A 14,678-nucleotide genomic window follows, 5' to 3' on the forward strand; every position below is an offset into this window, starting at 1 on the left:
CAGCACTTGTTCTACTTATCTACAGGTCATGATGTCATCATCATCTTTTTTTTTTTTTTTTTTGGTAAACCTTTACTGTGCCTTCCCAGATCATACTCAGATAAATTCAGTATAAAAACAAATTCCCAAGTTTGACAGATGGATTTTGGCTGACCTTCTATTTAAGACGTATAAGCACAACTGTCCAATTCCACAAATACAAGTAACTGCAAATTTTGTTACTTATTTTTTTACAATGATCCTGTCACCAAAGAACATTTAAAATGCCAAGATAAAATTTTAATTAAAGTAGCCCCGTACTTCATCTAAACCCCAAAGATCCATGGTTTGAAATAAACTCATTCTATAATACACACCCTGATACACACACACAAAATTTTTAATAACATTTTTAAACTGTTCTGAATTGTACCAACTGTTAGGTATATCATTGCTAAAGCTATTATGGCTATGTTTGTGATTGGTTAACTTCCTTGCTATTGACATGTTTTTAATAAAAAAGTTAATTTGGTTCTATTTTAAATAGGTGACAGACTAGACTCTTAACTAATGCATATTATTGCCCATAAAGGGGAGTTAAAAGACTGTGTATAAATCACCATACTTTGGATTGTTACCACTACCAGAAAGATAATTTTACCTTCTAATGGTACATCACTGAACTAGGTACCTTGTATACATTATTTCACTTAATTCATTTTTAACTTAATGTAGAAAATTATGATGGTTAAGAATATCAACTTACAGCATCTGACAGCTATAACTGATATTCTTAACCGTTTTGACAAGCTGCATTGAAATTCTGGCTCAATTACTTACTAGCTGTGTGACCTTGGGCAAATTTATTAATCTCCCTAAGCCTCAGTTTCTCACCTTAGAGTGATAATAATTATAATATCTACTTTATATGGTTGTAGTGAGGAATTAAATTTATACAAAGTGCTTAGCACAATGTTAAGTGTATAATAAATGTTAACTACTACTCTTTTTTGGAAACCCTGGTGGCTTAGTGGTTAAGTGCTACAGCTGCTAACCAAGAGGTCGGCAGTTCAAATCCACCAGGCGCTCCTTGGAAACTCTATGGGGCAGTTCTACTCTGTCCTATAGGGTCGCTACGAGTCGGAATCGACTCGATGACAGTGGGTTTTATTACTCTTTTGTTGTTTTTAGTATTATTATCTTTATTCCTACTTTACAGATGAAGTATCTAAGGATTAAAGAGGCTAAAAAACTTGTCCTGTATCTTACCCTAGAGCTACTGGATTCCAAAGCCCAAAACTCCTTTTACCTACTATGCAGGTTCCCATTTAATTAATAGTATCTTTAGTGGTTCTTGGTATTGATAAATGTGGATATGGCTGGTAAAAAGTTTATATGTAGGTAAAATAATTGTGGATAGTTCTTTAAAAAACAAACAAAAAAACCTGTACACCAATGTTCATTGCAACACTATTCACAATAGCCAAAAGGTGGAAACAACAGAAATATCCATCAACAGATAAATGGATAAACAAATTGTGGTATATATATATATATATACATACAATGGAATATTACTCAGTCATAAAGAGAAATGAAGTCCTGATAAATGCCACAATAAGAATGAACCTTGAAAACTTTATGCTGAGTGAAATAACTCAATTGCAGAAGGACAAGAACCATATGAATTCATTAATATGAAATAGGCAGTATACGGAAACCAAAGTTTATTAATGGTAACCAGGGATGGGAAGAAGGGGGAAGGGTAAGTTTTTCTCTAACCAAAACCCAAACCCAAACCCATTGCTGTCAAGTCAATCCTGACACATAGCCTCCTTATACGACAGAGTAGAACTGCCCCATAGGGTTTCCAAGGAGTGGCTGGTGGATTTGAACCGCCAACCTTTTGGTTAGCAACCATAGCTCTTAACCACTGTGCCACCAGGGCTCTGAGTTTTTGCTAAGGGAGCACTTAAAAAACCAAAACCAAACTGACTGTTGTGGAGTTGATTCTGACTCATAGTGATCCTGTAGGACAGAATAGGACTGCGCCGAAGGGTTTCCAATGCTATAAATCTTGACTACCACATCTTTCTCCTGCAGAGCAGCTGCTGGGTTTGAACCACTGATTGTTCAGCTAGCAGCTGAGTGCTTAACCACTGCACAACCAGGGCTCCTTCAGGGAGCATGTGGTTTCTGTTAATTGTGGTGTAATAATTCAAAAACGGATAGTGATAATGGTTGTACAACATGAAGAATACAATCAATGTCACTTAACAATACATGTAAAAATGGTTGAACAGGCAAATGTTTTGTTATGTGTATTTTTACCACAAGGAAAATAAACAAACAAAAAACACATGTTCTTGCTTGCTGATCTGGGTCGATGTCCCTGAGAGTTGCCCCTGTGAGCTGGTCAGGAAGAGAAGAATGAGATCACGGCCCTCATCCTTGTGACTAAAAACAGGTTTCCTGGGGTCGCTTAGATATACCTCATTTTCATTAACCCTTGTAGCCTCATGTGTGTGGATTTGTAAAACAATTCCTAAACCATATGTAACTTCATTTCACTTACTCATATAGCTTGATAGTTGGGAGGATTAAGTGGTGTTGAAAAAGGAGAAGTCTTAATGTTTAATATTCCAATTTCTACTCCTTGTCACTGTCATTTCCATGGGTTGTACTAGCCTTTATCCTTTCCTGTCTGTATAAACAGCTAATATTTAAAAGAATGCCAAGCTCATATTGTCACACACGGGCCAGCTAGTAAGGTCCAATGAAACAGTAAACTCTAGGTTTCTACATTTTATGTGTTTTTCTACATTATAGGTTGATTCGAAGTGGAACAATAACACTCACTGCCACCACGATGTCCATTTGCTGAGCATTTACTTATGTGCCAGGTACAGTATTAAGCACTTTTCATGTTGTCGCATTTAATCCTCATGTAAGTAACTTGCCCAATTTTACACAGCTAAAACAGTCAGGATTTGAACTCAGGTCTAACTGCACAGACAATACTGTTTATTTTAATTTTTTAAGGTATTATAAGATAACTGACTTCTATAAATTTTTATCTCTTGTCATTTATTAGATTCATAATTTATTGAAAATGATACAAGGATTTGTATTCCTCTGTTAGGTGAAATATGTATTGTTAGTACCTGAGTTTTTGCCTCAAACCAAAACAGTTTGAGGACCTTTTCTTCCCAAAAGTTAGGTAGATGCTAAAGAAAGGCATGGACTGCTGTTAGAAATCTAATCTGATGGACTTTATTCAAATTCATGATGGTCACTGAAACAACTCCACTGCCTTCCCAAAGTTAAAATGACGAAAATAACAGTACCTTGTTTGATATACTAAGAGATAAGCTGCCATATTACTCAGTACAGGACTGATAAATGATTAACTGCTGTCAGGAATGATCCCTTGCCAATAAAAATTTGAAAATGTGAACTATATCTGCAGGATAAGTGACTTTGGCTCTTGCTAGTTGTGTGATCTTGATCTTGGACAAGTCACTCAGGCTGTTTCTCATCCATAAAATGTTGATGGTAATACCTGAAGGACCTATGTCATAGGTGTGCTAGAAGCATAAATATGTGAAACTCCTTTAAAATCTGTCAAGTACTATACAAAAAATATAACAATGATGAAATGATTTTAAAAATGGAAATAAAGGTTGGATTTCTGTGTCTTGTTCACTTGCAGTTGTCCAGTTACAAACATCAGAATTTCCATTCTCCTTTATATTTTAGAGTAGCCAAGGTGGGACAAAGAAAGAAGTTAGGCAGAAAAGTGAGAGCTGCCACCACTACGGTCAGCTAAACTCATTTATCTAGGGAAGTCTGAACCTTAAAAAATACTGTGAAATTATTGGTAAGTCAATGAAGGTGACCTACACACCTGCTAGAGGTCAAATATATCATATTTTATATGGGAAAAAATTACTGGGTATTATTTTTAGCCAACCTCAAACAAACATGATTGCTTCCAGAGGGCAGGGAAAAGGTCTCTGAGGATCTCTATGCATGGTACCATGAATCCTAAATACTTCTTAAGAAAGTTTAAAAGAACCAGTCAACCACCCCTGAACCTCTTCACAAGGTGTATGAGGAGAAAACCAAACTGCCTTCATCAATCAACCACGTATTCCAAAGAATTGTGGACTGAGGAGCACAGCGATAAAAGTAGAGGTCATATCCTGTACTCAAAGGATTGAGGTTCTAGTTTCTACAAAACTGCAGATCATACTTATATCAGTTTCTCTAACTGGTTCATATGAGAGTCTGGTTTATTTACATTGCAAAATACTTGCGCTATATGGATCTGCCCATGCACCAGGCTTCCAAATAACAGCCTAGATACTCAGAAACTTGTCCTAAATTGTACTAAAGCAGAAAATGGAAGGATAAAGAGATGGTACACAAAGTACTGTAGACAACCACAACCTTAAATACTTGCAAAAACAGCTCACCAAAAAGAAAAACTAGTCAGAAGTACCTTGCTAGGAACCCTGGTGGTGCGGTGGGAACTACGGCTGCAAACCAAAAGATCGACAGTTCAAATCCACCAGCTGCTCCTTGGAAACCCTAGGGGGCAGGCAGTTCTACTCTGTCCTATAGGGTTGTTACGAGCCCAAATTGACTTAACGGCAACAGGTTTTTTTAGTACTTTGCTAGCCTCTTAAAATACTGCCATAGTTTTGCACGTTTTTAGAAAAATGGATGCCGTCTTTTTCAGGTGTAAAAAAAAAAAAAAAAAAATTTTTTTTTTTTTTTTTAATATTTAGGTACAAAACATTATGTAGTGGACTTGATAACTAAAAAAAATATTCATAGTTTAAGATATTTTTTTAAAAACTGCCAGAGATTAGTATGGTTAGCAGAGGTTTATAGTCTGTGATTAGGTTCCTTTTAGGGTATGAGTTTTGAACATTTTCCAGTGCATGGGAAGGGACAGGGGATGCTTGATTACAAGTTTATAGGTTTTAGAATTATAATTAAACTTTGTAACCTCATTACAAACAAATTTCCAGTAAAGTTATAGGCAATTTACATCCAAAATACAGATATAATTGCTGGGTTTGTTTACCTGTATTTTTCAATAGGACTTTGCTCAGATAGTGCTGAAAATGATAAACTGCTTACTTTTTCATGCTTGTGTTTCTCCTTTTCTTTTTCTCTTTTCTCTCTCTCTCTTTTCTCTTTTTCCCTTTCCTTCTCTTTCTTCTCCTTTTCCTTCTCTTTCTCTTTCTTTTTCTTCTTCTCCTTTTTGTCTTTTTTCTTTTCTTTTTCCTTAGGTTTCTCTTTTTCTTCAAACAATTTTTCAGGAAGCATTGGCGACAAAGAAGGTAACATTGGTGGGATTCTCACTGCAGCAGCAGGGCTGAACAAGGGCAAAGCCATTTCTTTTGGAGGCAATACTAAGGGAGCTGGTGGAGCTTTCATCTTCTCTTCTCTGCCTTTATCTTTAGCTTTTTCTTTTTCTTTCTTCTCTTTATCTTTTTTGCCTTTTTCTCTGTCTTTTTTCTTATCTTTATGCTTCTCTTTCTCCTTTCTTACAATTCCATCTTTCAATCTCACTTTTGGATCCACATCATCAAACTCTTTTATTTTAAATTTATAGGGATCTGAATCGTCATCTTTAAGAAATTCCTTCCATGGATACTTTGTTTCCTTGCTGGTTTCCTTCTCTTTCTCTTTAATTTTATCCTTCTCTTTACTTTTTTCCTTGCTTTTGTCTTTTTCCCTTTCCTTATCTCTCTGCTTTTCTTTCTTTTTCATTTTAGTTTTCAGTTCTTTTTTCAACTTCTTCTTTACTTCTATTGATGAAGGCAGTTTGGTTTTCTCCTCATACACCTTGTGAAGAGGTTCAGGGGTGGGAGGAGAAACTGAGGGAGAAGAGAAATAAGGAAAATTGGGGGGCATATTTGAAGGTGTTCCCATTTTTGCTTTACGTACAACCTCATCAATAGAGGCATCCATGGTCCATGAATTATCAGAACTTGAAGTTCCACCTGAAAGAGGCAGAGGAGTGGATCCTGACTTAGTAAAATTGTTTGAGGAAGTAGAAGCTTTTGGAGTAGTACACTCTGAACCTGAAATTCTCTTAGGGCTGGTAAAAATGTCTCCTTCAGATTCTGATCCTGAAGAAAATTCAAAAGGATCTGGCTCTCGTTCAGCACAAGCTCGTGCAATCACAGCATCAATAGAGTCATCAATTGTTTTATCTATTACAACAGCCTTTTTCAGCTGATTGTCACTGTTCAGTTTCCCAGCATCAGGGGGTGTTTGTGTTTGTTTTACCTGGATAATCTCTTTATTGATTTTTTCACTTATTGTAGCTGAAGGAGTCCTATTTGGTGTTTCAGGTCTGATAGGTGCTTGGGAAATATGAGTCATAACCTTGGGACTCTTTGGGCTTTTGGGGCTCTTAGAACGTCCAGGTGATTTCTTTTCTTTGGATATAGTTTTAGGTGACCGAATAGGACTTCCGACCATTGCTGGTGACTGAGTAGTTTTAGGTGATTTAGTCTTCTGTCCTGGAGAACCAGTTTTAGTCTTTGTTTTAGGTGTAAATGACTTTGTTTCTAATGGTTTTGCAGTTGGTATTTGTGATTTTGCAACTGGAGCCAACATTGGTGGCTCTGGGGATGGAGGTGCTAGGTCTGTGTTGTCCTGTACATGGACTGGAGAAAGCATTGGTGGAATCTTTTGAGTATTTATTGAGCTGAGTGGCTCTCGAGCTTCCAGTAATACTACATCTAGGGTATCCCCTTTAGTGTTTAATAGTCGTGGTCGCTTCATGGCAGGCACTTCTTCGGCTTCAGGGCTATCCAACGGTCTCTTACCCAAGAAATTTTCATCATTAATAATTTCCTCCTCTTCCAATTCATCATCTTCTTCCAAGGGAACTTGCATGGCTTCTGCTGATGTGCCCCCATCTGTGGGCACCTGTTCTTCTTCTTCCTCTGTTAATAGAAGAGAAAAGAAGTATTATTGGAATAGAACAAAACTTAATAAATAAAAACAATGCTTTACACATGATTTCTAACAAACAAAGGAAATTATTGACAGTGTTTAAGGGGTAAGTCAGGCAGGGTACAAGACCAACATACAAAAATCAGTCGGATTCTTCTACACTAATAAAGAGAACTCTGAAAAGGAAATCAGGAAAATAATACCATTTACAATAGTCCTCCCAAAGATCAAATACTTAGGAATAAACCTAACCAGGAGTGTAAAAGATTATACAAAGAAAACTACAAAATACTACAGTAAGAAACCAACAGAGACCTATATAAATGGAAAAACATACCATGATCATGGGCAGGAAGAGTTAACAGTGAAAATATCAATACTACCCAAAGCAATCTATAGCTCTAATGCAAGCCTGACCCAGGTCCCATTAACATTCTTTAACAAGATGGAAAAACTAATCACCAACTCTATATGGAAAGGAAAGGGGCCCTGGATAAGCAAAGCGCTACTGAAGAAGAGCAAAGTAGGAGGCCTCACACTTCCCAATCTCAGAATCTACGATATAGCCATGGTAGTCAGAACAGCCTGGTACTGGTACAACAACAGACACGTAGAACAATCGAACAGAATTGAGAACCCAGAAGTAAATCCATTCACCTATGGACAGTTAATCTTTGACAATGGGCTGAAATCCATTAAATGGGGAAGAGAGAGTCTCTAACAAATGGTGCTGGCAAAACTGGATGTTCATTTGCAGAAAATTGAAACAGGATCCATACTTCATACCATACACAAAAACCAACTCAAGATTGATCAAAGACCTAAATGTAAAACCTAAAACTATAAAAATCTTGGAAGAAAAGAATAGGGGCAAACCTAGCGGCCCTAATTTATGGCATAAATAGATTATCAAACATAACAAACATTAGAAGATAAACTAGATGACTGGGACCTCCTAAAAATTAAACATTTACGTGCATTAAAAGACTCTTCCTAAAGAGTAAATAAAGAGAGAACCTACCAACTGGGAAAAAGTTTTTGGCAATGACACACCTGACAAAGAGCTAATCTCTAAAATTTATGGAAAACTTCAACACCTCAACAACAATAAGACAAACAACCCAATTAAAAAATGGGCAAAGGACATGAACATACATTTTACGAAAGACATTCAGGTGGCCAACAAATACATGAAGAGATGCTCACGATCATTAGAGATCGTTAAATGATGCTAATCAAAATGATACCACCCCACTCTGGCAATAATGGCAATGATCAAAAAAACAACAATAAATAGTGGTGAGGGTGTGGGGAGGCTGGAACTCTTATACACTGTTGGTGGGAATGTAAAATGGTATAACCACTGTGGAGACCAGTATGGTACATCCTTAAAAGGTTAAAAATAGAAATACCATATTACCCAGCAATCCCACTACTAGATATATATTCTAGAGAAATAAGAGCTATGACATGAAAAGATATATACATGTCCATCCTCATTGCAGCATTATTCATAACAACAAAAAGATGGAAACTAAGTGTCCATCAATGGATGAATGGATAAACAAACTGTGGTACATACACACAATGGAATACTATGCAATGTTAAAGAATAACGATCAATCTGCAGAACACCTCACAACGTGGATGAACCTGGAGGACATGTTGAGTGAAATAAGTCAATCACATAAGGACAAATAATGTATGAGACCACTGTTATAAAAAAATCAAGAAAAGGTTTATACACAGAAAAACATTCTTTGATGGTTACCAGGGATAGGAGGGGGAGGGAGGTGAAATCAGTAATTCAACAGTAGATGTGTTAACTTGGGTGAAGGAAAAGACAGTACACAATATGGGGAGGTCAGCATAACATGATCATTTTTGAGGACAGTAGTCGGTAATATCTAGCAGACTGCTAAAATATGAAGACAGATCAGGGTGAGAGAGAGAGCTCTTTGTTGAGATAACGGAAACCACAATTATGGACATTAAAAACAAAAAACCAAACCCATTGCTGTCGAGTTGATTCTGACTCATAGCAACCTATAGGACAGAGTAGGACTGCCTCATAGGATTTCCAAGGAGAAGCTGGTGGATTTGAACTGCTGACCTTTTGGTTAGCGGCCAAGCTCTTAACCACTGTGCCACCAGGACTCTAATGAATATTAGAATGAATATTAGCATTGGGAAAATAAGAGGAAGTCAGGGACAACTATTTGAAGAATACCTATATATAAGAAACAAACAAGAGGAGCTAAAGAAATACATGCAGGATCAGGAGACACCAACGAGATGAAGGGAGTAAGAATTTTAAAGAGGAAGACTGGTGAACAAAGTCAAATGCTTAAGAGGTTCAAGAAGAACAAAGGCTAAGAGCAGAAGTCACTGTGCAAAAGCGTTAAGGAGCGAATACACAGGATATGGATGAGGTAATGTATGTGGAAGCACTTTGTAAGATATAAAAAAAAAATATAAGTTTAGACACAATGATTGTTACTGTTACCTTGCTAAAGATACTATCATCTGCCCAGTTACTCAAATCAGAAACATGGAAGGCATTTTGGACTACTTTTTTCTCATCTGTTCCCATGTCCAAATTGTGATGAACACAAGCTTTCTACTATGTCCTTTAACATGCTTTTCCCATTGCGATTGTCTTAGTTCAAATCCTCAGCACTTCTCTGTACTATTGCAATTAGTCTCTCTCCAGCTGCATCTTTTTCCAAACCGTCTTTCACACTGCTTTACAGCAATCTTCTGAAAATGCAAATCTGAGTACGCGGTTCCCCCATTGTAAAAATTTTTCGTTGGTCCCTACAGTAGTAGTTTAAAAAAGGTGTTCCTTGGAGCCTGAGGGAAACTCTGGTGGCGTAATGGTTAAGAGCTACGGCTGCTAACCAAAAGGTTTGCAGTTTGAGTCTACCAGGTGCTCCTCGGAAACTATGGGGTAGTTCTACTCCATTCTACAGGGTCGCTATGAATCAGAATTGACTCGACGGCAACGGGTTTGGTTTTTGTTTTTTTTTTTGAGCCTGAGGAGTTTTATGGAACCCCTTCAGAAGTTACTGAAGGATACAGACTGGGTTCCCTATTCTCTATTAAATGGAACAGTTACCTAAATTTATTTGTTTTACATGCTAAGCCTCTACAAAAGCTTTTGTTGTGAGATTAAAACATGTTTGAAAACTTCTATTCTAAAATATAGAAATTCAATTTCCCCAGCATGACCTATTAGGCAGTCTATCACTCAGTTCAGTAATTAACCTCATCGTTCACAGTTAGCCCCTTAGGGCTCTACTCACTGCAGCCATGCTAATTTATTTGCAGTTCTCGAGTATACAGTGTTGTATTACACTTCAGTTCCTCTGTACATGCAACTCCCTTTGCCTGGAATGTCTTTGTTCTCCTGACCCTTTGACGACTATTTCTTTTAAGACTCTAATCAAATGTGACCTCGTCTGTGACACTTTTCCTTAGCAACTAGAAATGACCACTCTCTCCTCTGAGATCTATTGCAACCCGCTTATACATGGGTAGTTATTTGTTTATCTGATTGCCTTCCAATTAGAGTGGAAGTTCTTGGAGGACAAGAATCCACCATTACTCATCTTTATAGTCTCTCGGTTTAGCACAGTTCCTGGTTAACAAGAGGTATTTGATTAATGTACACTGGATTTATCAATGAATATAAGAAATGGTATTTGCTTACAGTTTTCAAAATATACCAAAAGCGACTTTAGTTCAATTGGGTAAAGAGATTTGATAATCAGTCACTATTTTTCCCTCTCTCAAACTAAGCCTAATCCTTAAAAGACCAGATCAGTACAAAATGATATCCTGGACCAGGGTCTGCAAACTACAGCTCAAGGCCCAGATCTGGCTTGTAGCTTGTTTTTGTATGGGGTCTATAATCTAAGAATAGTTTTTACTTTGTTAAGTGGCTTGGAAAAAGAATATTTTGTAGCATGTGAAAATTAAATGAAATTTCAATTTTAGTATCCATAAATACAGTGGTTGGAACACAGCCATACCCATTCATTTATATAATGTTTATGACTACTTTCATACTACAACAGCAGAGCTGAGTAACTGCAACAAAGAAAGCCTAGAATGTTTACCATCTGGACCTTTTGTAGTTCTTCTAACTCTGGAGGCTAATCTGGTTCTAAATCAGTTTTGAGAGTGTGTGTCCAGGAAAACTGCTCTAAAATAAGCAGTCCTTATAAAGCTGGGAGGAAACCCTGGTGGCGCAGTGGTTAAGAGCTACGGCTGATAACCAAAAAAGGCTGGCAGTTCAAATCCACCAGGTGCTCCTTGGAAACCCTATGGGACAGTTTTACTCTGTCCTATAGGGTCTCTATGAGTCAAAATTGATACGATGGCAACAAGTTTATTTTTGGTTTTATAAAGCTGGGCTGGAGGCTCCCCTCTCAGAACTACTAGTAAGATAGTTCTGGATCCTCCAAAGGTAAAGCCTGTTTAATGGCTAGGACAACTTGAGAATTTGGGTTTTCTACACAGTGTGTTTGAGACAGCCTTATTTTACTAGAGTGCAATTCTATCAGACTGGAACTGACAAGCTGACTACCAGGCGGCCATTTGAACTGAAGGAGGTGTATCATGCTTGGTTAGGGAAAAATGTAATACTTTCCTGCAAATACTTTAGAAAATATACTAGCTCATTTTGAATTTGGGGCAAGTAACTCATAACAGTATATATAAAAAAAATTAATGGTGGTTGTTTATGCTTAAGTAAAAAAAGAAAAAAAAAAACCCAAACCACAAAGATTGATTCGAAGTAGGGCTACACAAGCTAGGAGGAGTTATTCTGTTTTTGTTGTTGTTATTGTTTGTAATCATTTACTTTTAGGTTTTATTTCAAGTCCCTGATGTCAACTCGTATTCATCTAGAGGCTTTACTTAGTTTAAAGGAATATACATGAATTAAACTGAACTATTACACTTCCACTATTACAAGCACTGATTTTAGGAATACTTAAAAATGGAAATATTTCAAGAAGAGTTTTTTTTTTTTAAAAGAACCAACAGAAGTTTCTTATTTTTACTAGTTTAATTTAGAATTTCTTTTTTACTTTTGCAGATTTTATAAGCTTCAATAGCATCAAAATTAATTAAAATGAATAAACAATGAACTTTGCTGGGAGAGAAAGCCTTAAACTTTTGATAAAAACAGGAAAAGTATAAAGAGACTTAAAATAATTTTTAAATTTTAAATAATTTTTAAATTATGAAGTATTTGATATATATATACCAGAGAATACAAGTAACGTACATGTAAGTTTAAAGCATAACAATAAATAAATACCTATGAAACTGTCACCTAACTTAAGAAATAAAACTACAACATCATGGAAGCTCCTTTGGCTTCTTTCCAATTTCATCGTCTGCCTTTTCTACCTCCCTCCCCACAAAGTAATTAGTATCCTGATTTTTTTTACCTAGCATTCCCTTGTTTCCTTTATAGTTTTACCACAGTTGTATGTAATTTGCTTGCTCTTAAGCTTCATATAAATGGTATCATACTATATATAATGACCTTTGGCTTTTTCAGGTAACATTATGTTTCTGACATTCAGGTAGCTTTGGTTTATGCATTTTCACTGTTATAAAATGTATCACACTTATTAATCCATTCTGCTGGCATGAATGTTTTTCACTTGAGTGAATATATTTTATTTTTAAAATACTGGAAAATTAAAACAAACAAATATAGCTGACCTAATCTATACCTGCTCAAACACAGACCGAGGTGAAGGTTACACATAACGAGCTTCTGTTTATTACATGAATAATTTCGTTTTTGTGTTCTAAGAGTTTGGAATGAGAGAAATAATAGGACAGCTATTGAATGGCTGACAGACTCATTACTGACATTCCAAACACCCACCTGAAGGTTAATTTCAGTTTGATAAGTTGAATGGCAATATTCCATGTGTGCACGTATGTAACGAATACGCCTTACTAATAATCCATAAAATATCCTAAAAGTGTCTTAATATTTTCCTATATTCACCCATGGAAATAGTTTCAGTATAAAATAGCATAAATTTGGTTAACAGAAGTTTAGTACTACAAGATACCAGGTACTGACATATATAGGCAAAAAATAGAAAAAGTATTTATGAGTCACAACACAAATACAGACACGAGAATAAAAGCTGTGTTCCAAAGTCAAAAGGGCTAATGCAATGATATGAAAAGCATTATAAAGATTTTTTATTTCTAGAGAACTAAAAACTTTTTCTACTATCTCAATATTTTGAAATTGGAGGAAAGGATTTTTCTGTACAAAAGTGATAAAAAATTGTTGAAAAAACTACTTCAAGGAAAACTATTAGTTGTGAGATTTTACACAAAATCCTCAACGTCTTAGTGCTTTAGTTCCTTCTTTCAGAAGACGGGGACATTTGTCATCATTTACCTTGAAAGGATAGTAAAAATTGCTAATAATATTTCAGTAAGTATTCAAACTACTAAATAATAATACTGGTCAATAATAGAGATACCCCTAGTAAAGTTAACCTTGCAATTCTTTTTGAAAAGATTAAAAATAACCAAAAACAACTCTCCTCACTGTCATCTCTCTAAAACCGTATAACAACAGCACAAGTCCTGAGTTAGCATCTACTGGTCAAATGGGTATCACCTCAGCCACCTGTCCTAATAACTCTAGCCTGCAACGAAAGGAATCTAGAATTGTTGGGGGACTTTTGAAGGATAACAAATATTTTAGTAATGAAAGCTAGTTCTGGATAAATATTGACACTCATTGCTAAAGGTATAGTAAGGAATTATTTACAAAACCAGTTTTTGTGTTACAATATGGCTAAAGCTAACAGTCCTGTGACCTTTTGATTTGATTTTCCTTTGTAAGAATTTATTCAAAATTATGACATTTGTTATACTGGCTTATTAGCACTGTCATTCAACAAATAATATCATAAATTATGCTAAAACCCCTATACTTCTCTAGAGGAGACAAAAGACACTAACAATAAGAAAAAAGATACATGAAGAATCACACACCAGTATGGGAACTCCTAATTAAAAAAAAAAAGTTAACTTGCTGGTAAAGGCTCATGTTCACTATCAAACAAATCTATTTTTCATATTATTCATATCACTCACCAAAATTTGAATGCCATAATTCAATCAAAGGAAAAACTGTCACTGAGAAGAAATTTTCACTCTGTCAAATGCTTTGCATATATGGTATGTTTTCTTATCAGTCAGAAAGGGAAATGTGAAACAATGTGAACAACTCAGCAAAATTTCATCACCACAGCTGAAAATACAACTTAAAACAGATAATTAATTGGCAGCAGGATATCATATCACAATGTATAGAAAAAGAGGGAGGTAGAGAAGATGATCTCTAAGGTATCTTTTCATTTAAACATTCAATGATTCTAAGTCAACATTTGATTTTTATTACACTTAAATTTGAAATAATTTCACACTCTGAGAAAAGTTGAAAGAATACCACAAAGAACTTATGAAAAACTCTTTATCCAAATTTACCAACTGTTAACACTTTGCCTTATATATGTATTACTGAATAATAATCCTATAATTATTATACCTGATTATATAATTGTTTTTCTGAACTATTTGAGAGCAAGTTGTAGACAACATGTCCCTTTAAATACTTTGGTGTGCATTTCCTAAAAACAAGAACATTCCTTTATATG

The 14,678-nt window shown here is 35.7% G+C and overlaps 1 protein-coding gene across 2 annotated transcripts in view; it reads right to left on the reverse strand.

The window, feature by feature from the left end:
- TAF3 (TATA-box binding protein associated factor 3) overlaps positions 1–14,678 on the reverse strand; it is a 241,027-nt gene that overhangs the window by 53,408 nt on the left and 172,941 nt on the right. Inside the window, exon 3 of one of the 2 annotated variants that reach the window (XM_049882005.1) lies at positions 5,131–6,953. In XM_049882005.1, coding sequence (XP_049737962.1) covers positions 5,131–6,953 — 1,823 coding nt within the window. Of the gene's footprint in view, positions 1–5,074; positions 6,954–14,678 lie in introns of both variants that reach the window. The other variant, XM_049882006.1, reaches the window with a different exon arrangement.

Source organism: Elephas maximus, chromosome 4 (genome assembly GCF_024166365.1).
Source record: "Elephas maximus indicus isolate mEleMax1 chromosome 4, mEleMax1 primary haplotype, whole genome shotgun sequence".
Lineage (NCBI taxonomy): Eukaryota > Metazoa > Chordata > Mammalia > Proboscidea > Elephantidae > Elephas > Elephas maximus.